Genomic DNA, 24,361 nt, shown 5'->3' with positions numbered 1-24,361 from the left:
ATCCTGACTGTGGTTCCATGATATTTAAATGGTTTCTTTCTGGCTGCTTGCAGTATTTTCTCTTTGATCTGGTAATTTTGGAATTTGGCTACTATATTCCTTGGCATTTTCAATTTGGAATCTCTTTCAGGAGGTGAATGGTGGATTCTTTCTATGGCTATTTTATCCTCTGGTTCCAGAACCTCAGGGCAGTTTTCTTTGATGATTTCCTGAAAGATGCTGTTCAGGCTCTTTTTTTCATCATGGTTTTCAGGTAGACCAATAATTTTTAAATTGTCTCTCCTGGATCTATTTTCCAGGTCACTTGTTTTACCAATGAGGCATTTTACATTTTCATCTGTTTTCATTCTTTTGTTTCTGTTTGACTAATTCTCACTCTCTCATAGAGTCATTAGCTTCCACTTGCCTAATTCTAATTTTTAACAAATTGTTTTCTTCTATTAGATTTTGTACCTCCTTTTCCATTTGACCCATTTTATTTTTTAAGGAATTCTTATTCTCAGTGAGTTTTTGTGTCTCCTTTTCCATTTGGCCAATTCTGCTTTTTAAAGAATTGTTTTCTTTAGTACTTTTTTCCAGTTGGCCAATTGTATATTTTAGGTACTTGTTTTCTTCGGCGTACTTTTTTTTCCATTTGACCAATTGTAGCAGAAGACCCCACAATTGTATTTTTTAAGGACTTGTTTTCTACAGTTAATTTTTGTCCTTTTTTTCCAAACTATTGACTCTCTCTTGCATGCCTCTCATTTCTTTTCCCAGTTTTCCTTCTACCTCTCTTATTTGACTTTTAAATTCCTTCTTGAGCTCTTCCAAGAAGGCTTTTTGGGCTTCAGACCAGTTCATTTTCCCTTTTGAGGTTTTGGATGTGGGTTTGTTGACAATGTTGTCCTGTTCAGAATTTCTGCCTTGATCTTCACTGTCCCCATAAAAAGAATCTCTGGCCATTGTATGTTTCTTTTTTCTTATGGTGTTTGCTTATTTCCTGACTTTTAAAAAAATTGAGGTCTCCCACTGGTGAACAGGGGGCACTGACTCAAGCTTCTTGTGTTGGGAGCCTAGGGCCTGATCACTGGCTTTGTGTGCTGGAGCCTCAGATGCTGGCAGTTGAAGGGTGTAGGGTTCTTGGAGCTTACCTGATGTTGGGCTGGATCAGCAACACTGGAGCTCTAGGGGTAGGGGTGGGGAGTCTGGCCCGTGGAAGATACCTGTTCACCCAGGCCTTTCATTCCTTTCTTTGGCTCCTTGCAGTTAGATGTTTTGTTGCTGCAGGATGTTTCTCTGCTGGAGCTTTCTCTCTTGGAGTTGTGCTTTCCAGAGTTTTGGTGAGGCACTGGGAGACTTGGCTGTGATAGATCACTGTGGCACATGGGGGTTTTTTGAGTCAGTTTCCACTGGTTACCCTTTCCTGTTCTGAGGCACTTGGGGTCCTGGTGTTGGTACTTGCCTGCTCTACCACCTGGGGTTCAGCATCTCCTCTTGGTATGCTGAGGTGGGGCTTTCTGCTAGCTGTCTGGGATGCCTCCCATTCTGTACTTCTCCTCCTCTCTCAGAGCAAGAGGGGTTTTTCCCCTTAATCACCCCTAAGCTTCCTGGGCTAGAGTACTGCTGTACCCTGTCTTTCTGCTGGTTCAAGGTTTTTCCTGGGGTGATATTTTCTAGGCTTCCAGAAGTTAATAAGGGAGGGTGAGAGTGACTTACTTCTTACTCCCAAGGTGGGATTTTAGAAAGTGAAAATAAAGAAGGCAAGGAAGGTGAGCAGAGTGGAGGAGGGAGAGTATTCCAGACATAGGGTACAGCTAGAGAAAATGCCCAGAGGTGAGAGGTAGAAGGTTTAATTCATGGAAAATCCAGGAGGCCAGAGTCATTGGATTGAAAAGTCATTTTTGAAGAATAAGTTGTAAGACTGAAAGATAGGCGGGGGCTAGATTGTGAAAGGGCTTTGAAATAGGAGAATTCCTTGTACATCCACAAAGTTATTTTCAAATAAATCCCATCTTTTGTCCTTCCTGGAACTATTTCCCTTTTTTTTCTTCAAAATTTCATTTTTGAGAATCACCCATCCCTCCTAAGCTCATTCCCTTGAAGTATTTTAGTCCATGGGACCTATCAATATTTCCTCTGTACCCTTTGAAATCTGCCCTCCAAAAACCTACGGTGCCCATCAAAATACACCCAGATTTCTTATTCTTCTCTATGACAAATTCTATGTCGGTGTAGTCACTTAATCACAAAATTCCCATCATTTCTACTCCAGAAGCCAATTCCTCTCTATTGGTGAGAATTAGATCCAGAATGACATGTCACTATACTGGTTCCTCTGCTTTTTAAAAGATGAAATTAGCAGAAGGAGAGCTTCAGGAAACATTTGTTAAATTAAGTTTCTCCATTGCTACTCTGTTGTTCCTCTCTCAAGCTTCTGATTTATATCCCAATTCTAGTAGTTTTTGTTCAGTTCTTTCTAAACTGTCTGACTCTTACTGACACTGTTTAGAGTTTTCTTGGCAAAGACACTAAGGTATTTTACCGTTTCTTTCTCCAGATCATTTTGCAGATAAGAAAATTATGAAAACAGGGCTAAGTTTCTTGACCAGGGTCATACAGCCAGTGTCTGAAGTCCAGATTTGACCTCAGGTCTTCCTGACTATAGGCCCAGTGCTCTATCTACTGTACCACTTAGGTGTCCTCCAAGCTGTTGTCTTCCAAACTCTTCAACTATTTCATCCTTCTATCTTTTCCCTTTCACCTTTAACTGATTGTTCTCTGACTTCCTCTAGCTTCTGGGCTTTTGAATTGTCATCTGCCTTCCAGGATTAGGATCACCATGTACTTTGAGTTTCTGAGCACTGGATTTTCATGGCCCTTTAGGAATCTCAGGGCAGAATTCTAGGAACATTGGAGCACCCCCAGTATCCTGCTCTGAGTGCTACCAGCTCCCTCTGGTCAAGGTCAAGTGCATGATGCTGTCTCAAACACTGGAAGAGGAAGAGACAATGAGAGTCCTCAAGAGACTGTGTTGCCTCACTTTTCAAAAATTGCTCAATCCATGACACCTGAGTGATTTCTTGCTCTCTCTTAGCCCTTTCCTTCTACCTTCCATCCTCTGTGGTGCCTAAATATACAAAAGAGTAATAGAAAAAATGTCTTCCTTCTAGACAGTGGAAGCCACAAGAAGAAAAATAATAGTAACTTGTATGCCAACTGCACTTCCTGAAGAGTTGAAAAATACTTGACATCTGGACACCTTTGACCAGCTTGGGGAGGACTCCAATGCAGTGGATGAGGTTGCATAGTTGGGGCCTTAAGAGACATCCGAGAAGCCCCTCCCCCATGAAATGTGTATATGACCACTGGCGCCTTACTGACCACACCCAGAGAACTCAAAATGATAGGCTGAGACTCAAGGTGTCAGACTCCCATTCAGGAACATCATTTCTACTTCCGTATTATATGAAAATGAGCTTTGAGAATGACCCATCCATTTTTTTTGCTTTCTCTCCTTCAGAGCTTCTTCTGCCTCACTTCTTTTCTCCAGAGTGTAGCATGAATGTGAGCCAGAAAGCTTTCACCTTACTCCCATATAAGGGGCAGTTGATGGTGATTTGCACAGAAGCACTTGTCAAATGCAGACATGCCTTCACATGGTCTGAGAGAGGAGTTCATAGGCCATGTTCAAGAAACCAAACTCTTGTTATGAGCAGGAGGGATTTGGAATTCACTAAGTATGAAGTCACTGGAATCCAACTTTCCTTCTAGGGAAGGGAGACTTCCTGAATAGCATCAACCCCAAAGTTGCCTTGAATGTATTAATGAATGAAAAAAAGAATGCAAGGGCATTTATTCATACCATTATTTAATAATGGCAATATTAAAAGGACAAAAAGCTCTGAAAGACTTAGAAACTCTGAGCAACACAATTATCAGCCAAAATTCCTGAGGACTCAATGAATATGCTGCCCATCATCTGACAAAGAGGTGAAGGACTCAGGGTAAAGAATTAGACATATGTTTTTTTGTTTTTTTTTTGTACCTGGCTAACACAGAATCTTATTTTACTTAGCTATATATATTTGTTGAAGGAGTTTTTTTTATTTTGCTTTCTTAATTGGAAGGGATATGGTGAGGTGGGAGGGAGACAATGTAGATTTGAAATAAAACAAAATTTCATTTAAAAAAGGAAAGAATAATAACTTTCAGGAGCTCTGCAAAGCACTAGCTATACAAACATTTCAATGAAAACAGTCTTTACCCTCAAGGAGCTTACATCATCATAGGAGAGAGTACATATAAGGGAATGTCATCAAGGAAGTGTGATTTTGTCAAGGAAGCTACAGAGATGGTGACTGGCATCATAGGGTAATTGATTGATATGTCCTTTCCAGGAATGCTACAGTGATAATATTGATTGGATCACTGTTCTCCAACAAGAGGCAGAAAGAGGGTCAAGGGGAAAGGGGAACACAAAAAGACCTATGTCATGATGATGGCAGGGCTGTTCTGTGCTTGTCCGGGTGTGCTGGACCTGATTTGAGCTAGTCTTCCTTCTCCCATCAGCAGCTTTGGGCCCAAAGCTTGAGTTAGAGTTGGAATACATTGTCTGAGGCTTAGGATAGATTTATCATCATCATCATCACCATCATCATCATTGCATTATTGTTATTATTCCTCAGCTAAGGATGCTAAGGTTCACAGAGTTTAAGAGAGCTGCCAGTGGTCGCACAGGTAGTAAGTGACAAAGTTGGGTATTGCAATAATATCTTCTTGACTCCAAGTCTATGTTCTGAATTAGAATTCAGTTGTCTTGATACTACAAAGAATGAAAGAGTTGGTAAAGTTCTTTAAGGACTCAATGTGGCTTCTTTTCCCCTAGAAAATACCAGGTGATCCTCAGAAGTACCCAGAGGGCTTGTAGATGACTTATTCTGGCAGCACCTCATCAGCCATGACACCCTCAGGGCAGCCTTTCTCAGCTTGCTGTTCCACAGAATCAGGACCACTGAGTGGCCAAAGGTATAGAACAACATAATTGACATACTCAACATGAAAGGCAGTTTTTTATTTTCATTTATGCTGCTCCAATAGCTGAAAAAGAAACTCATATAGTACAATAAAGAGAGGAGCAGGAAGGAGCACCCAGCTTTCATGGCTTGAATGTGGGCTTCTGTGCTAGGGTCTCTAGAACCTGTGGTATTGCATTGCGTCTGTCTGGTATGCCTCCACAGGGGGACAATGAATAGGGAGAAGGATGTTGTAGACAGTATAAAAGGAATAAGACTCAGAAGTCCAAAGACAACCTGTAACATGAGGAGCATACTTTTACTCACTTGGACCTCTTCAGACACATTTCTCTCCTTTCCTCCATAAAAGAGGCTGTCATAGTAATAATATGTCCTCTCAATCATGGGAAAGTCTATGGGAAAATAGATAATCAAGGGCCCAATAAGAAGCATGATGACCATCCTGTCAATTTTCCATTTCTTTTTTTTCCCCATTTTAACAGTTTTATTGTTCTGCCAAGAGATTTTGCATATTTTCACAAGAAGAATCACTTTTAATCCTTGCTATAAACTTGTGATATGAGTAAAATGAATATCATTATCCCGACTTTACAGATGAAGAAATTGAGATAAGCCTGACGTGACAAAATCACACATCTAGAATTTTGATTTTTGTCCAAAAACCAATTATTTTGTTTCCTAATACACTGACTTTTCTAAAATATTTTCTCCTGCCTCATCTTTGTAATTATACAGTAACATAGCAAGCACTAATATACTTATTCTTTTTTTAGAGATGAAGATTTAATTTATTTTTTTGTTTTCAACATTTACTTCCACAAGATTTTGAGTTCCAAATTTTCACCCCATCTTGCTCCTCTCCCCACCCCAAGATGGCATGCATTCTAAATACCCCTTCCCCTAGTCTGCCTTCCCTTCTATCTCTCCCCACCTTCTCTTATCCCTTTCCTCTTCAATTTTCCTGTAGGGCAGGATGGATTTCTCTACCCCATTTCCTGTATTTCTTATTTCCCAGTTGCATGTGAAAAGATTTTTTTTAAACATGTATTTTTAAAACTTTGGGTTCCAAATTTTATCCCTTCCTCCCTCCCCACCCACCCTCATTGATAAAGCAAGCAACTAAATATAGGTTATATATGTGCAGTAATGCAAAACACTTCCATAGCAGACATGCTGTGAAAAACTAACTCTATTTCCCTTAATCCTATCCTGCCCACCCATTTATTCTATTCTTTCTTTTGACCCTGACCCTCCTCAGAAGTATTTGCTTCTGATTACTCCCTTTCCCAATCTGCCCTCCTCTTTATCATTCCCCTACTCTCTTGTCCTCTCCCCCCCCCATTTTCCTGTAGGAGAAGACAGATTTCCACACCCAATTGAGTGTGTATGCTATTCCCTCCTTAAGTCAAATCCTATGAGAATAAGATTCACTCATTCCCTCTCACCTTCCCCCATTTCCCCTCCACTGTAAAAGCTTTTTCTTTTCTGTTGTATATTTTTTGTGGGATAATTTACCCTGTTCTACCTCTCCCTTTCTCCTTCTCCTAGTATATTACTCTCTCACTCCTTAATTTTATTCTCCAGATATGGCACCTTCATTTTCAACTCACCTTGTGCCCTCTATCTATCTATTTATATCTATGTATACATAAATATAATTTTTCCCCTCCAACTACCCTAATACTGACAAAGGTCTTATGAGTTACAAATATCATTTTTCCATGCAGGAATGTAAACAGTTCAACCTTAATAAGTCTCTTATGATTTTCTCTTTCCTGTTTACCTCTTCATGTTCCACTCGAGTCTTGTATTTGAAAATCAAATTTTCTATTCAACTCTGGTCTTTTCATCAAGAATGCTTGAAAGTCCTTTATTTCACTGAATGACCATTTTTTCCCCTGAAGGATTATGCTCAGTTTTGCTGGGTAGGTGATTCTTGGTTGTAATTCTATCTCCTTTGCCATCCAGAATATTATATTCCTTGCCTTGCGGTCCCTTAATGTAGAAGCTGTTAAATCTTGTGTTATCCTGATTGTGTTTCCACAATACTTGAATTGTTTCTTTCTGGCTGTTTGTAATATTTTCTCCTTGACCTGTGAACTTTGTAATTTGGCTACAATATTCCTAGGAGTTTTCCTTTGGGGATCTCTTTCAGGAGGAGATCGGTGGATTCTTTCAATTTCAATTTCGCCCTGTGGTTCTAAAATATCAGGGCAGTTTTTCTGGATAATTTCTTGAAAGATGATGTCTAGGCTCTTTTTTGATCATGGCTTTCAGATAGTTCAATAATTATTAAATTTTCTCTCCTGGATTTATTTTCCAGGTCAGTTGTTTTTCCAATGAGATATTTCACATTGTTTTCTAATTTTTCATTCTTTTGGATTTGTTTTACAGTGTCTTGATTTCTCATAAAGTCACTAGCTTCCAATTGCTCTATTCTAATTTTTAAGGAAGTATTTTCTTCAGTAATCTTTTGGACTTCCTTTTCCATTTGGCCAATTTTGCTTTTTAGGGCATTCTTCTCCTCATTGGCTTTTTGGACCTCTTTTGCCATTTGGGTTAGGCTATTTTTTAAGGTGTTATTTTCTTCAGTATTTTTTTGGGTCTCCTTTAGCAAGCTGTTGACTTGTTTTTCATGATTTTCTTGCATCACTCTCAGGTTTTTCTCTACTTCTCTTACTTGCTTCTCAAAATCCCTTTTGAGCTCTTCCAAGGCCTGGGACTGATTTATTTTTCTTGGAGGCTTTGGATGTAGGAGCTTTGGCTTTGTTGTCTTCTTCCGGTTGTATGTTTTGATCTTCTTTGTCACCAAAGTAAGATAATATAGTCTGACTCTTTTTGTGCTGCTTACTCATGATCCCAGCCAATTACTTGAGTTTTAAACTCTTTGTTAAGGTAAAAGTCTGCTTCCAATGTGAACAGTGTACTGTCCCAAGCTTCAGGGGTTTGTACAACTGTTTTCAGAGGTACTTCTAGGGACCTGTAAATTTTCAGTTCTTCCAAGGTGGTATGATAAGGAGCGAGGTGTTTCCTCTTCACCACCACAACAAGCTCCACCACGCCAGCTTTCCTCCTCACCCCAGGACTGCCTCTCAGAACTGCTACCCAGATCAAAGCACCAGTAAAGCAAGAGATTCCTGCCTCAGCACTGGCAAAGAGATCCCTGCAATCCCTCTCTGACCAGCCACTTGATTCCCCCTCAGTCTGTGGGCCAGAAGTTCAGGGAAAAAGCCATGGCCCCGAGCCGTGCTAGAGACTTGCCGCTGAGACCTAGCTCCTCTCTCACCACAGTCACAAACTTTTCCCACTGATCTTCTAAGTAGTCTTTGGTGTTCAGGGTTTGAGAAGTCTGGAAACCACCACAGCTGCCTGAGATTCAGTACTCTGAGGCCTGCTCCAGGGTTGCTGCAGCCTGCGCGCCCATGCCAAACTGCTCTCCTCTCCCTGCCTGGCGTGATATACCTTTCTGATTAACCATCCAGGTTGTCTTTGGCTGGAAATTTGTTTCACTCTGTCTTTTTGTGGGTTCTGCTGCTTTAGAATTTATTTAGAGCAATTTTTTATAGGTATTTGGAGGGCTTTGGGAGAGAGCTCAAGACAGTCACTGCTTTCCCTCCGCCATCTTGGCTCTGCTCCCCCCCCCCCCCATTATCCTTTTCATCCAGAGGAAGAACAGATTAGAGAAATTGGTGATCTTCAGCGAGTGGAAGATGCTGAGCAGAGTGGAAAACCAAACACTTGACTTATGAGTTAGCACCAAAAAAATGTCATTTATTCTTACTTAGGTGGGTAGATCAATAGAGATTAAAATTAAATAGCTATCCCATACTATTACATATGACAGTCCAATTTTGGAGATGGTCAAGCTGAGCAGGATGACATCACTTGGGGGCAGTTTCTTGCTCTTGACCCAGTCAATCCAATTCACCAGAACTATGAATCTATTTATCAGAATGCCCAATAGGCATTCAGCAGATGCCAGAACCATAAAAATCTTCTTCTCACTATTTAGCATGACAGCAGAAAGGAGATCACTTAGGAAGGTGCCAATATCTATAATACTTTTGATGCTATTGCTGTTGGATTAATTTCCAGGCAAAATGAGAATGGAATGATATGTCCTTTTGCTACTTGGTGATGCAGTAATTGTATTCTCTGTCTTTGATAAAGTTTGTGTGTTAGGCAAGAAAATGTCTAATCATGTGCTATAATATCTTCATTAAGATATCCTCTGTGCCTTCCCAGCAGCTCAGTTAAATCTGCGCAGCCAAGACATTCTCTCTCTGTGGCTTTTTTATTTCCTCTGGAGAGATGATTATGGAAAAGATTAGAGTCCTGTGTTAAGATGCAAATAGGGAGAGATCATCTTTCAATATTTTCCTCTTTGTGTCTCAGCCTATTTTGTGTCCAAACACGTGGGCTGTGTTTGGATGAACTTCACCCACTGATGTATAACATGGGGAATGTAACAGAGCCTTAAGTATAGAGATCTTGCTTTATCTTTATCATCTTCCATCATTTTCCAATATTGAATATTGATATTTCCACTAATTATTTATAAAACCAAATTAATACTGGTTATTTCTGGTAAGTCACATTCAGTTTTGAAAATTATAAATGAATTGCAGTTTAATGGGCTACTAATCTAGGTAGTTTATACTCAAAAGAAAAACTTTTCTTTCACTTTTCCTGGTAACTCAGGTAAAGCAGTATATCTTATCAATTCTACTGTAATAACATAGACTTCACATCAGGCAGGAAAATACAAACTATTTGTCAACCACCATCTTTTGGTTGAATTCTGTGCACAATAATCATATAGAAAAAAGATGATAATATTTTTCATTTGTCTAGTGTCTTGTTTTCCAAAATTTTTTTATAGTAAACCTTGGAGGTGTGAATTTAAGGGATATTTTTTTCCTCTCTTTATAGTTAAAAGAACAGATTTAGCAAGGTGAGATGACATATCCAGGTATCACAGAATCAAAAGTCTGAACTAGGATTTTAACCCAGGTGTATGCTGATGGATAGCCAGCTAGTATAAGTAATCACCTACTTAAAAGTCAACTGATCTATAATAAATGTAATATTAGACACCATTCACTTACTCAGTTTTTCACTTCTTAAACCCACAGGTAGGTTTGGATGCTTGGCAGTTGAATTCAAAGGACCTCATTGTCCCATATCTTATCTTCCCAGGTAATTTTTCAAAATCCTCCCAAGACAATTTAAATGGAAATTGTTCAAATTTCTGGCATGGCACTGGTAAAATGTCCAAGTTTCAGAGGTATACAACACTGAGATCAGCACAATGCCTGCCAGCCTGCTCCCGAGCTTTTTAGCATGATGTTTTCAGTGATATTGTCACACACTTTCAACAAGAATGAAAATGGCATCAAGGTCTGTTGATGCACTGATGGTAAATTATTTAACTGGAAAAGGCTACAAGCCAAGACTAAAGTGGTGAGAGAATTGGTGCATGACTTTTTGTTTACTGATAATTGTGCACTCAGTGGAGACTCTGATGTTCAAATGCAATAGAGTGTGGATTGATTCTCTGACACTTGTGTTAATTTTGCCCTGACAATTAACACCAAGAAAACAGAGGTTCTCCCCTAGCCAGCAGCACATTATCCATATGTGGAACTATCTGTCATAGCAATTGGAGATATTTTGAATTTTGTGGATAAGTTCACTTACCTTGGCAGCATACTTTCCAAGGATGTACACATAGAAGATGAGGCTGATGTAAGCACTGCCAGAACTAGCTCAGTGTTTGGGAGTTTCCAAATGAAAGTGCTAGACAAACGAGGCCGACTACCAAACTGAAGGTCTACAGAGCTCATTGTTGTATGCCTGTGAAACCTGGACAGTCTACTAGAACCTTGCCAGGAAATTGAAACATTTCCTTTTGAATTGTCTTAGGAAGGTTCTGGAGATCACCTGGCAAGGGAAGGTAGCAGATAATGAAGTACATTCTGGAGCTGAACTGCCAGGCATTCAAACCGTACTGCAGAAAGCACAACTCCAATGGGCTGGCCATATTGTTTAAATGTCAGCCATATGTTTGCTAAAAAGATCATTTCACAGAGAACTCCCACAAGACAAGCACTCATACAAAGGTCAGAAGCATTACATGGACACTCTCAAAGTCTCTCTGAAGAAGACTGTAATCATTTGGGAGATGTGAGAGACACTGGCACAGGACCATCAGGCATGAAGTGTCTGCATGAAAGAAGGTGCCGTGCTCTATGATCAAAGCAGAATCACAGTACTTCAAAAGGAATGTGAAACGCACACATTTAGAGACATCTTCATTCCAGTGTTCATGAGGACTATTTCGGTCCAACCTGTGCTGGAGCCTTGTGAGCTCAAATTCAGCCACAGCTGGACACAGTACACATTGACCCCAACATAATGATATCTTTTGGGTCCTCTTTGAGAATGAAGACAACCACCACTACTAACATCAAATTCTTTCCATTATATCAGCAACACTGATGAAAAAAGCCACTTGTTCCCCTAATCTTTTTAGTTCCTTGACAAAGATTCCATAAATCTGTATTTTAAAAAGAAAGAAAGCATATAATCTTTTATTACTGCAATAGTAGCAATCAAATAACAGTTTTAGTTAGATTAATACAAAAGAGAAAGGAATTTTAGAATGTTCATATTTATTTACTTAAAAGCACTTAAGATAAATTAGAAATAATAGCAAAATAAAAGGAGGAGGAGGAGTAAGTGCTAAATATTCCAAGGGAAAAATTCCTATCTACAATAAAAAGGGAATTAAACTTCAGGGAAAGATAGGAATGAATATATTAAAGCAAAAAAAAAAAACTTCTCATTTTCGTTCCTTATGTCTAACTCTTCACCTATGTTTCTTGTAAACAAGAGATTTTTGGGTCTTATTTGCTTATCCATTGTGCAATCCTCTTTCATTTCGTGGTGATTTTTAGTACATTAACATTTAAAGTCCTGAGTGTTGGATTTCTATATTTGTTTCTTCAATTTTGCTTTTAAAAATACCTCCTTTTGGGGAGCCAAGACAGCAGTATAAGCAGTAAGTCACTCTCCCTTATTGACCTTGAAAAATCCAGAAAATACCACCTCAGGAAAAATCCTAAAACTTTTTTTTTTAGCTTGTAGGGTTAGGGGGAATTAATAGGAAAAGTTTCTCTTGCTGTGGCTGAAGGTGACCAGTACAGAACGGGAGGCATCCTGGTAAGCCAGCAGTGAGCCCCTCCTAAACAATCCAGCAGGAGATCTTGAGCCCCAGGGACATGGAGTGGGGAAGTGTCAATACCACGACCCCTGGGTGCCTCGGCATAGCCAGGGGAATCAGTATACACCAGCACAGAGAACCACCACTTACATGGACATCCACAAGTAGCTGAGCCTACCCATGCAAAGCCCTGGGTAAGGAGGCAACCTCCAGTGACCAGCCCACCCCCACCCCTGTACCCCACTCTGGGAGGTTCAGTGTAACCTTGGGGAAATGCAGAAAAACCCCACCTGGCCTTGGCACACACCAGCCACCACCACCAGCTCCAACTTAGCACCAGACAACCTACATCTTCTATAGCCTCCAGCTGCCAGAATTGGAAGCCCCAGCACACAAAGATAATAACCAGGTCCTTAATTCCCAGCACAAGAAGTGTGGGACAGTACCCCTGTGCCCCAGAAGCAGAAATCAAAAAAGCCAGGGAAAAGGCAAACACCTTGAGTAAGAAGCAACATAGAAAACAAAGACCATAGATTCTTACTACTGGGACAGGAAAGATCAAAACACTAATTCAAAAGAAGAGAGCATTGTCAATATACCCACATCTGAAACCTTAAAGGGAAATATGAACTGGTCTGAAGGCCAAAAAGCCTTCTTAGAAGAGCTCAAGAAGGATTTTAAAAGTCAAATAAGAGAGGTAGAAGAAAAATTGGAAAAGGAAATGAGAGATATGCCAGAGAGAGTCAATAGCTGGGACAAGCAAGGATGAAATTGACTGCAGAAAATAAGTCCTTTAGGGGCAGCTGGGTGGTGCAGTGGATAGAGTACTGGCCCTAAAGTCAGGAGGACCTGAGTTCAAATCCGGCTTCAGATGAAACACTTGACACATACCAGCTGTGTGACCTTGGGCGAGTCACTTAACCCCAATTGCCTCACCAAAAAAAAAAAAAAGGAATTAAGTCCTTGAAAAATACATTGGGTGAGTTCCCCTTCTGGGAACCAAGATGGTGGACTAAGAAGTAAGTCACTCTCACCCTCCCTTATTGACCTCTGAAAGCCCAGAAAATATCATCCAGGAAAAACCCTGGAACAGCTGAACTAGTAGAAAGACAGGGTGCAGCAGTCTTTTTAGCCCAGGAAGCTTGGAGGATTAATAGGAAAGGCCCCTCTCACTCTGGGGGAGGAGGAACAGTACAGAACAGGAGGCATCCCAGCAAGCCAGCAGAGATCCCCACCTCAGGATACCAGGGGGATAGCCTGAACCTCAGAGTGGTGGAGCAGGCAAGAACCAACACCAGGACTCCCAAGTGCCTCAGTACAAGCAGGGGAACTGGTAGACATGAGTTCAGAAAACCACCATGTGTCACGGCATTTTCTGGCAGTCAAGTTTCCTGGTGCATTAGCAAAACTATGAAAAACACAACTCCAAGAGGTAAAGTATCAGTCTGAGAGACATTCTCCAACAGCAAAACATCCCTGTGTAAGGCCCAGGTGAGTAGTCATCCTCCAGGGGCCAGACTCCCCACCCCTACCCCTAGAGCTCCAGTATTGCTGATTCCAGCCCAACACCAGGTAAGTTCCAAGAACCCTACAGACTCCAACTGCCAGCACCAGAGGCACAAGCACACAAAGCCAGTGACCAGGTCCCATGTTTCCAGAACAAGAAGGTTGAGTCAGTGCTCCCTGTTCCCCGGTGGGAGAGTTCAATTTTTTTTTAAAGTCAGGAAATAAGCAAACACCATGAACAAAAAGAAACATACAATGACCATAGATTCTTATTATGGAGACAGGGAAGATCTAGCTAGAAATTCAGAAGAGGACAACATTGTCAATTTACCCACATCTAAAACCTCAAAAGGGAATATGAACTTGTGTCAAGCCCAAAAAACCTTCTTGGAAGAGCTCAAGAAGGATTTTAAAAGTCAAAAAAGAGAGATAGAAGAAAAATTGGGAAAAGAAATGAGAAGACAGAATCAATAGCTTGGAAAAGAAAGAACAACAATTAACTGTAGAAAACAAATTCTAAAAAAACAAAACAAAACAAAAAAAAAAACCCAAAACAATTGGCCAAATGGGAAAAAAAGTACACTAAAGAAAACAATTCCTTAAAAAGTAGAATTGGCCAAATGGAAAAGGAGACACAAAAACTCACAAAGAAGAACTCCTTAAAAAGTTAAATGGGCCAAATGAAATAGGAGGTACAAAATCTAATAGAAGAAAGCAATTTGTTAAAAATTAGAATTAGGCAAGTGGAAGCTAATGACTCTATGAGACAGTGAGAATCAGCCAAACAGAAAAAAAAATTAAAAAATAGATGAAAACATAAAATACTTCATTGGCAAAACAAGTGACCTGGAAAATAGATCCAGGAGAGAAAATTTAAAAATTATTGGTCTACCTGAAAACCATGATGAAAAAAAGAGCCTGAACAGCATCTTTCAGGAAATCATCAAAGAAAACGCCCTGAGGTTCTGGAACCAGAGGATAAAATAGCCATAGAAAGAATCCACCATTCACCTCCTGAAAGAGATTCCAAATTGAAAATGCCAAGGAATATAGTAGCCAAATTCCAAAATTACCAGATCAAAGAGAAAATACTGCAAGCAGCCAGAAAGAAACCATTTAAATATCATGGAACCACAGTCAGGATTACACAGGACCTTGCAGATTCTACATTAAAAGACCGTAGGACATGGAGCATGATATTCCATAAAGCAAAGGAGCTTGGATTGCAGCCAAGGATCAACTACCCAGTGAAAATGAGTGTGATTTTTCAGGGGAGGAGGTGGATATTCAATGAAATAGGGGACTTCCAGACATTCCTGATAAAAAGACCAGAGTTTAACAAAAAATTTGATCTTCAAGTACAAGATTCAAGAGAGACATAAAAAGGTAAATGGGACAGAATGATACAATATGTTGTTAATAAGGGCAAAATGTTTACATCCCTACAAGGGAAGATGACACTTGCAACTCTTGAGAACTGTATTATTATTATACCATGTTAAAGAAGTATACATAAAGGGGGTGGATATAGGTTGACTTTGATGTAATGATAAAAAAAAGTCTAATCAAGTGGGTAAAATGGATCCAAGTAAATGGATTAGTCCGATCTAAGAAAATGTACTGAGAAAGGAGGAAGCAGACAAGGGTAAATTACATTACAGGAAAAGACACAAAAACCTATTAGAGCAGAGGGAAAGAAGGGAGGGGGATGAGCATGGTTTGAACCTTACTCTCATCAGATTTGGCTCAAGAAGGGAATATCATAATCAGTTAGGTACAGAAATCTAACTTGCACTATAGGCAGTAGGAGGCAAAAGGGGAAAGAAAAGGGAGGGGGGATAGAAGGGAGGGAAGAAGCAATAAGGGTAAAGGGGAAGAAAAGGGAAAGGGATAATAGAAGGGAGGTGGGACTGAAAGAGTTGGTGGTCAAAAGCAAAACACTAGTGGGGAGGGGAAGGAGAAAGAAGAAAGAAAAGCATAAACAGGGGGAAAAATGGATGGAGAAAAAGACACAGTTAATAATCATGACTGTAAATGTGAATGGGATGAACTCTCCCATAAAATGGAAACATATAGCAGAATGGATTAAAAACCATAATCTTACAATATGTTGTTTACAGGAAACACATTTGAAAAAGAGTGACACATACAGGGTAAAGGTAAAAGGCTAGAGCAGAATATATTATGCTTCAGCTGAAGTAAAAAAAGGGGTAACAATCCTGATCTCAGACAAAGTAAAACCAAAAATAGATCTTATCAAAAGAGATAAGGAAGGAAACTACATCCTGCTAAAAGGCACCAGAGACAATGAAGTAATATCATTACTAAACATATATGCAACAAATACTATAGCATCCAGATTCTTAGAGGAGAAGTTCAGGGAGTTACAGGAAGAAATAGACAGCAAAACTATACTAGTGGGGGACCTCAACCTCCCCTTCTCTGAACTAGATAAATCTAATCATAAAATAAAGAAAAAAAGAAGTTAAGGAGGTGAATAGAACATTAGAAAAGTTAGGTAAGATAGACCTCTGGAGAAAACTGAATGGGGATAGAAAGGAATATACTTTTTTCTCGGTGGTACATGGCACATACACAAAAAATTGACCATGTACTAGGGCATAAAAACCTCACAATCCAATGCAGAAAGGCAGAAATATTAAATATCTCCTTTTCAGATCATGATGCAATAAAAATTATGTGTAATAAAGGGCCATGGAAAGATAGACTAAAAAATAATTGAAAACTAAATAATCTAATCCTAAAAAATGATTGGATCAAACAACAAATCATAGAAACAATCAATAATTTCATTCAAGAGAATGAAAATAATGAGACAACATACCAAAACTTATGGGAGGCAGCAAAAGCAGCTCTTAGGGGAAGTTTTATATCTCTAAATGCTTACATAAATAAAATAGAAAAAGAGGAGATAAAGAATTGGGCATACAACTAAAAAAATCTAGAAAAAGAACAAATTAAAAATCCTCAATTAAACACCATATTAGAAATATTGAAAACCAAAGGAAAAATTAACAAAATCGAAATTAAGAAAGCTATTGAACTAATAAATAAAACTAAGAGCTGCTCTTATGAAAAAACCAATAAAATGGATAAAACTTTGGTTAATTTATTTTAAAAAAAAGAAAGAAAAAAAACAAATTGCTAGTATCAAGAATGAAAAGGGTGAAGTTACCACCAAAGAAGAGGAAATTAAAACAATAATTAGGAATTATTTTGCCCAACTATATGCCAACTAATTTGACAATCTTAACGAAATGGATACATATTTAGAAAAATATAAATTGCCCAGATTAACAGAAGAGGAAGTAAAATACTTAAATAACCCCATCACAGAAAAAAAAATGAAAAAGCCATTGATGAACTCCCTAGGAAAAAATCTACAGGGCCAGATGGATTTACATGTGAATTCTATCAATCACTTAAAGAACAATTAATTCCAATACCATATAGACTATTTGGGAAAATAGGTGAAGAAAGAGTCTTACCAAATTCTTTTTATGATACAAATATGGTGCTGATACCTAAACCTAGAAGAGTCAAAACAGAGAAAGAAAATTATAGACCAATTTCTCTAATGAATGTAGACGCAACAATTTTAAATAAAATATTAGAAAATAGATTACAGCAACTTATCACAAGAATAATACACTATGACCAGGTAGGATTTATACCAGGGATGCAGGGCTGGTTCAATATTAGGAAAACTATCAGCATAATTGACCATATCAACACCAAAACTAACAGAAACCACATGATCATCTCAATAGATGCAGAAAAAGCTTTTGACAAAATACAACACCCATTCCTATTAAAAACACTAGAGAGTATAGGTATAAATGGAGTCTTTCTTAAAATAATAAATAGCATCTATCTAAAACCTTCAGCAAGCATAATATGTAATGGGGACAAGCTATAAGAATTTCCAATAAGATTGGGGGTGAAACAACGATGTCCATTATCACCATTGTTATTCAATATCATACTGGAAACATTAGCTTTAACAATAAGAGAAGAAAAAGAAATCTAAGGTATTAGAATAGGCAAAGAAGAAACAAAACTATCACTCTTTGCAGATGACATGATGTTATACTTAGAGAATCCTAGAGAATCAAGTAAAAAACTGCTTGAAATAATAAACAACTTTAGCAAAGTTGCAGACTATAAAATAAACCCACAAAAATCATTGGCATTTCTATATATTACCAACAAAGTCCAACAGCAAGAGATAGAAAGAGAAATTCCATTTAAAATTACTTTAGACATTATAAAATATTTAGGAGTCTACCTCCCAAAACCAACCCAGGAACTCTATGAACACAATTACAAAACACTTTTCACACAAATAAAGTCAGATCTAAATAATTGGAGAAACATCAGTTGCTCATGGGTAGGCCAAGCTAATATAACACAAATGACAATTCTCCCTAAGCTAATTTACTTATTCAGTGCCATATCAATCAAACTATCAAAAATTATTTTATAGAGTTAGAAAAAATAATAACAAGATTCATTTGGAAGAACAAAATGTCCAGAATATCAAGGGAACTAATGAAAAGAAATTCAGGGGAAGGTGGCCTAGCCATTCCAGATCTTAAATTGTATTATAAAGCAACAATCATCAAAACTTCTTCGTAGTGGCTAAGAAATAGAGTGATGAGTCAGTGGAATAGGTTAAATATGCAATACAGTAGTCAATTACTATAGTAATCTATTATTTGATAAACCCAAAGATCCCAGCTTCTGGGATAAGAACTCACTCTTTAAAAAAAAACTGCTGGGAAAACTGGAAAAGAGTATGGCAGAAACTAGGCATAGACCAAAATCTCACACCATATGCCAAAATAAAGTCAAAATGGGTTCATGATTTAGATATAAAGGCTGATACTATAAGCAAACTGGGAGAGCAAGGTATAGTTTACCTATCAGATTTATGGAGAACAGAGGAATTCATGACCAAACAGGAGATAGAGAACATTATGAAAAACAAAATGGATAATTTTGATTACATTAAATTGAAAAGTTTTTGCACAAACAAAGCCAATGCAACTAAGATTAGAAGGAAGGTCGAAAATTGGGAAAGGATTTTTACAACCAGTCTCTCTGATAAGGGCCTCATTTCTAAAATATATAGAGAATTAAGTCAAATTTATAAGAATACAAACCATTCCCCAATTGATAAATGGTCAAAGGATATGAACAGACAGGTCTCAGATGAAGAAATTAAAGCCATCTATAGTCATATGAAAAAATGTTCTAAATCACTATTGATTAGAGAAATGCAAATTAAAACAGCTCTGAGGTACCACATCACACCTATCAGATTGGCCAAGATGACAAAACAGGAAAATGATAAATGTTGGAGAAGATGTGGGAAATTGCAACACAAATGCATTGTTGGTGGAGTTGTGAAGTGATCCAAACATTTTGGAGACCTGTTTGGAACTATTCCCAAAGGGCTATAAAAATGTGCAGACCCTTTGACCCAGCAATAACACTTCTAGGGCTATATCCCAAAGAAATCATACAAATGGGAAAAGGACCCACATGTGCAAAAATATTCATAGCGGCTCTTTTTGTGGTGGCAAAGAATTGGAAATTGAGAGGATGGCCATCAATTGGGGAATGGCTGAACAAGTTGTGGTATATGAATGTAATGGAATACTATTGTGCTATAAGAAATGATGAACAGGCTGACTTCAGAAAAACCTGGAAATACTTGTATGCTCTGATGCTGAGTGAAGTGAGCAGAACCAAGAGAACATTGTACACAATAACAGCCACGTTGTGTGATGACTAATATTGATACACTTAACCCTTCTGGCAATACAAGGATCTAAGACATCTCCAGAAGCCTTGTGGTGGAAAATGCTATCCACATCCAAAGAAAGAACTATGGAAGTTGAATTGTTATTTTTTTTCTTCTCTTCTGTTGAGTTTTGTTTCTTCTTTCTGATGGTTCCTTCTCTTGGTTTTAATTTTTACTTACAACATCACTAATGTGAAAATACATTTAAAATAAATGTAAATGTATAGCCTATATCACATTGTGCATTGTCTTGGGGAGGGTGGTGGGGAGAAAGAGGGAGAAAAATTTTAAACTCAAAAGCATATGGAAGTGATTATTGATAAATCAAAATAAATTAATAAAAAAGTAGAAATAATAATATGTTTTATGAACTATGTCAAGTGTCAGATATTGAAATATTGCAATTCAGACAATCCTTACACTCAAGGATCCTACATTATATTGGGGAGAGAATGTATGTAGGGGACTGTCACTAAGAAGAATGTTTTTGTGAAGGGAGCTAGAGGGATGGAGACTGGCATCATAGGATAATTGATTGATATGTCTTTTCCAGGAATGGTAGAGTGATAATGTTTATTGGATTGCTGTTCTCCACCAAGAGACAGAGAGAGGGTCAGGGGAAAGGACAACACAAACAGAAGTATGTCATGATGGTGGCTAGGCTGGGCTGGGCTGGGCTTACTGGACCTGATTTGAGCTAGTCCTGATGCTCATTCCTTCACTCATTAGCAGCTTAGGGCCCAAAGCAGAGTTAGAGTTAGAAAACAATGTCTGAGGTTTAGGCTGGAATTATCATCATCATCACCACCACCATCATCATCATCATCATCATCATCATCACAAAGTCACTATTCCTCACATGAGGATTCTAAGGGTTGCAGAGCTTAAGGGAGCTGCCCATGGTCACACAGGTAAGTAAAAGTTGAGTATTGAACTAAAGTCTTCCTGACTCCAAGTCTATGTTTTGAATCATAGTACAGTGGTCTTGCTACTACAAAAAATGGAAGACCTTTGTAAAATTCTTCAGGGACTCCATGTTGAATTCTTTCCACCTAGAAAATTCTGAATTGTCCTCAGAGGTACTCAAAGGACTTGAAGATGATTTCCTCTCTGGCAGCCCCTCATCAGCCATGACACCCTCAGGGCAGCCTTTCTCAGCTTGCTGTTCCACAGAATCAGGATCACTGAGTGGCCAAAGGGATAGAGTGACATGATTGACATAATGAACATGGAAGCCAGCTTACTCTTTTCCTCTGTGAAGTAGTAGACATATAAACCCAGATAGTACAATAAAAAGAGGATGAGGAAGGAAGACACAGCTTTCATGGCTCGAACATGGGCTTCTGTGCTAGGGTCTCTGGAACCTGTGGCATTGAGTTGCATCTGTCGAGTATGCCTCCACAAGGAGAGAATGAATAAGGAGAAGGAGATTATAGACAGAATAAAAGGAAGAAGACTCATGAGGTCAAGTAGAACCTGGAACATGAGGAACATACTTTTACTCACTTGGACCTCCTGGGACACATTGTTCTCCTTTCCTCTATTAAAGATTCTGCCATAGTAATAATACATTCTCTCCACCATTGCAAAGCCAACAGAAAAAGAGAAAATCAAGGTCCCCACAAGAAGCATGATGACCATCCTGTCAATTCTCCTTTTCATCCAGAGGAAGAAGGGATTAGAGAAGTTGGTGATCTTCAAGAAGTAGAAGATGCTGAGGATAGTGACAAACCAAGTATTTGAACTGTGAGTCAGTATCAAGAAGAAGTCATTTATTCTTACTTGACTGGGTACATCAAGAGAAGTAAAAATTAAATAATTTCTCCATGTTATTGCACACGAGAGTCCAATTCTGGAGATGGCTAAGCTGACCATGATGAGATCACTTGGTGGCACTTTCTTGTTCTTGACACAGTCAATGCAGTTCACCAGAACTATGAATCCATTTACCAGAATGCCCAATAGAAAATCATAAATTGTCAGAGCCATAAAAATTTTCTTCCCATTACTTAGCATGATGGCAGAAAGAAGATCGCTTAGGAAGTTATCAATATTTATAATATGTTTGATGCTACTGCTGTTGGATTAATTTCCAGGCAAAATGATTATGGAATGATATGTGCTTTTTATATTTGGTCATGCAGTAATGTTCTTCTCTGTCTTTAATAAAGTTTCTGCCTTAGGCAAGAAAATGTCTAGTCCTCTATTGAAATATCTTCATTAAGATATCCTCTGTGCCTTGCCAACCACTCAGTTAAAACTCTGCTGCCAAGACACACTCTATCTATGGCATTTCTATTTCTTCTTGAGAGGTGAACATGGAAAGGATTGGAGTCCTATGTTAAGATGCAAATAGGGAAAGGTCATCTTTCAATATTTTCCTTTGTGTCTCAGCCTATTTTGTATCCAAACACCTGAGCTGTGTATGATGAACCTCACCCAATTATGTATAACATGGGGAATGTAACAAAGCCCTAAATGTAGAGATTTTGATTCACCTCCATCATTTCCCATCATATTAAATATTGATGTTGTCACCAATTATTTATAAAATCAAACTCATGCTGGGTATTTCTTGTAAGTCACATTTAGGTTTGAAAATTATAAATGAGTTGCAATATAATGGACCACTAATCTATGTAGTTCACACTAAAAAAAAAAAACACCTTTTTTTTTTTCAATTTTCATTGTAACTCAGACAAAGCTGTATACCATGCTAATTCCACTATAAAGACATAGTCTTAGAATCAGGCAGGAAAAGCAGGTTTTTTTTTATCAACTACCATCTTTTTGTTGACTTCTGTGGAAAATAAACTTCTAGAGAGAAGTTGATAATAGTTTACATGTATCTATTGTCTTAAGTTTTCCAGAGTATTTTTTTTTGCAGTAAGTTTGGAGGTGTGAATTCAAGGACTATTTTTCCCTCTGTTTATAGATAAAAGAATGGGGTTTGCAAGGTGAGATTACATGTCCAGCCATCATAAAATCAAGAGTCAGAACTATATTTTTGACCTAGATGTAAGTTTATGGACATTTAATTAGAAGAAGTAATCACCTCCTTAAGAACCAACTGATTTCTTTTAACTGTAGTATTAGGCAACTTTCCCTCAATGAACTTTTCACTTCCTAAACCCACAGTTGGGTTTGAATGCTTTTCAGCTCACCTCAAGAAAGGTCTACATTGTCCCATACCTTACCATGCTAGGTGATTTTTCAGAATCTTCCAAAAACAATTTAAAAGGGAATGGTTCAATTTTCTGGCCTGTCACCGGTAAGCCATCCCAGTTTCACAGGCACACAACAATGAGGTCAGCATAATGGCTGTGTGCTTCCTTCCAAGCTTTTTAGCATGATGTTTTTAGTGATGTTGTCAGACACCTTCAACTAGGATGAAAATGGCATCAAGGTCAGCTACTGCACAGTTTGTAAATGATTTAACTGGAAAAGGTTACAAGCCAAAACTAAAAGTGGAAGGAGAATTGGTAGATGACTTTCTGTTTGCAGATAATTGCGCACTCAAAGCAGCTTCTGAGGCTGAAATGTAATAGAGTATGGATCGATTCTCAGACACGTGTGCCAATTTTGCCCTGACAATGAATTCCAACAAAACAGAAGTTCTCCATTAGCCACAACCACACGATCCATTTTTGAAACCATCACTTACAGCAAATGGAGAGACTTTGAATGTTGTGGATAAATTCACTTACCTTGACAGCATACTTTCCTAGGTTATACACATAGATTTATAAGGTTTGTTGCATGCACTGCAGAGCTAGCTCAGTGTTTGGAAGGCTCCAAAGTAAAGTGTGAGAGAGAAGAGGTAATAGGTTGCCTGTCAAGCTGAACACATAGTGCTGAACTCATGGTTGTATGCCTATGAAACCTGTACATTCTACTAGAACTTTGCCATGAAATTGAAACACTTCCACCTGAATTGTCTTGAGAAGATTCTGAAGATCACCTGGCAAGTTAAGGTACCAGACAGTGAGGTCCTTTCATGCACTTACCTGACAAGCATTCAAACTCTACTGTAGAGAGCACAACTCCAATGGGCTGATTGTGATGTTCAAATGCTAAACATATGTTTGCCTAAAAGTTCATGTCATGGAGAACTCACAAAAGGCAAGTGCTCATACAAAGGTCAGAAGAAACATTATATAGACACTGTCTAGATTTCTCTGAAGAACTTTGGAATCAATTGGGAGACATGAGAGACATTGGCACTGGACCATTCAACATGGAGGCCTGCATCAAAGAAGGCATGGTACTCTATGAATAAAGGTCAATTGCATCACTTCAAAAGAACATGAGATGCAGACATTTACAGACATCTTCATTACAAATGTTGATGTGGACTACACAGGCCCAACTTGTAGTAGCACCTTCTGGGTTCAAATTCAGCCATAGTTGGAGACACTACACATTAACCCCAACATTGTGATATTATTTGGGTCCTCTTTGAGAAGGAAGGCAACCACCACTACCAAATTCTTTGCCTTCTCTCAGCAGCACTGATGAAAAAAGCCACTTGTACCCCTAAGCTTTTTAGTTGCTTGATCAAGATTTCATAATTCCATATTTTAAAAAGAAAGCATATAATCTTTTATTACTGTAAAAGTAGCAATCAAATTAAAGTTTTAGTTAGATTAATACAAAAGAGAAAGGAGTTTTAGAATGTTCAGGTTTATTTACTTAAAAGTACTTAAAATAAATTAGAAATAATAACAAAATAAAAGGGGGGTTGGAAGGAATAAGAGGAAGCCATCCTAAGGGCAAAATTCCAAT

At 38.4% G+C, this 24,361-nt stretch overlaps 2 protein-coding genes across 2 annotated transcripts; both read right to left on the bottom strand.

Annotated features, from left to right (window-relative positions):
* Window positions 1-4,835: 4,835 nt before the first annotated feature.
* LOC114052594 (taste receptor type 2 member 7-like) lies at window positions 4,836-9,030 on the bottom strand. The gene is given in 3 exon segments (XM_027875268.1): window positions 4,836-5,291; window positions 5,322-5,407; window positions 8,649-9,030. Coding segments are annotated over 3 exon segments (924 nt in total).
* Window positions 9,031-20,659: 11,629 nt separating this feature from the next.
* Window positions 20,660-21,592, bottom strand: LOC114052593 (taste receptor type 2 member 7-like). The gene has a single exon (XM_027875267.1). It carries the CDS (start codon window positions 21,590-21,592, stop codon window positions 20,660-20,662), a length of 933 nt encoding a protein of 310 aa, XP_027731068.1.
* Window positions 21,593-24,361: the final 2,769 nt, after the last annotated feature.

Source organism: Vombatus ursinus, unplaced genomic scaffold, assembly GCF_900497805.2.
Source record: "Vombatus ursinus unplaced genomic scaffold, bare-nosed wombat genome assembly UNPS02014808.1, whole genome shotgun sequence".
Classification (NCBI taxonomy): Eukaryota; Metazoa; Chordata; class Mammalia; order Diprotodontia; family Vombatidae; genus Vombatus; species Vombatus ursinus.
The sequence above is the reverse complement of the archived record's forward strand: the minus strand, read 5'-3'. Positions and strand labels throughout refer to the sequence as shown.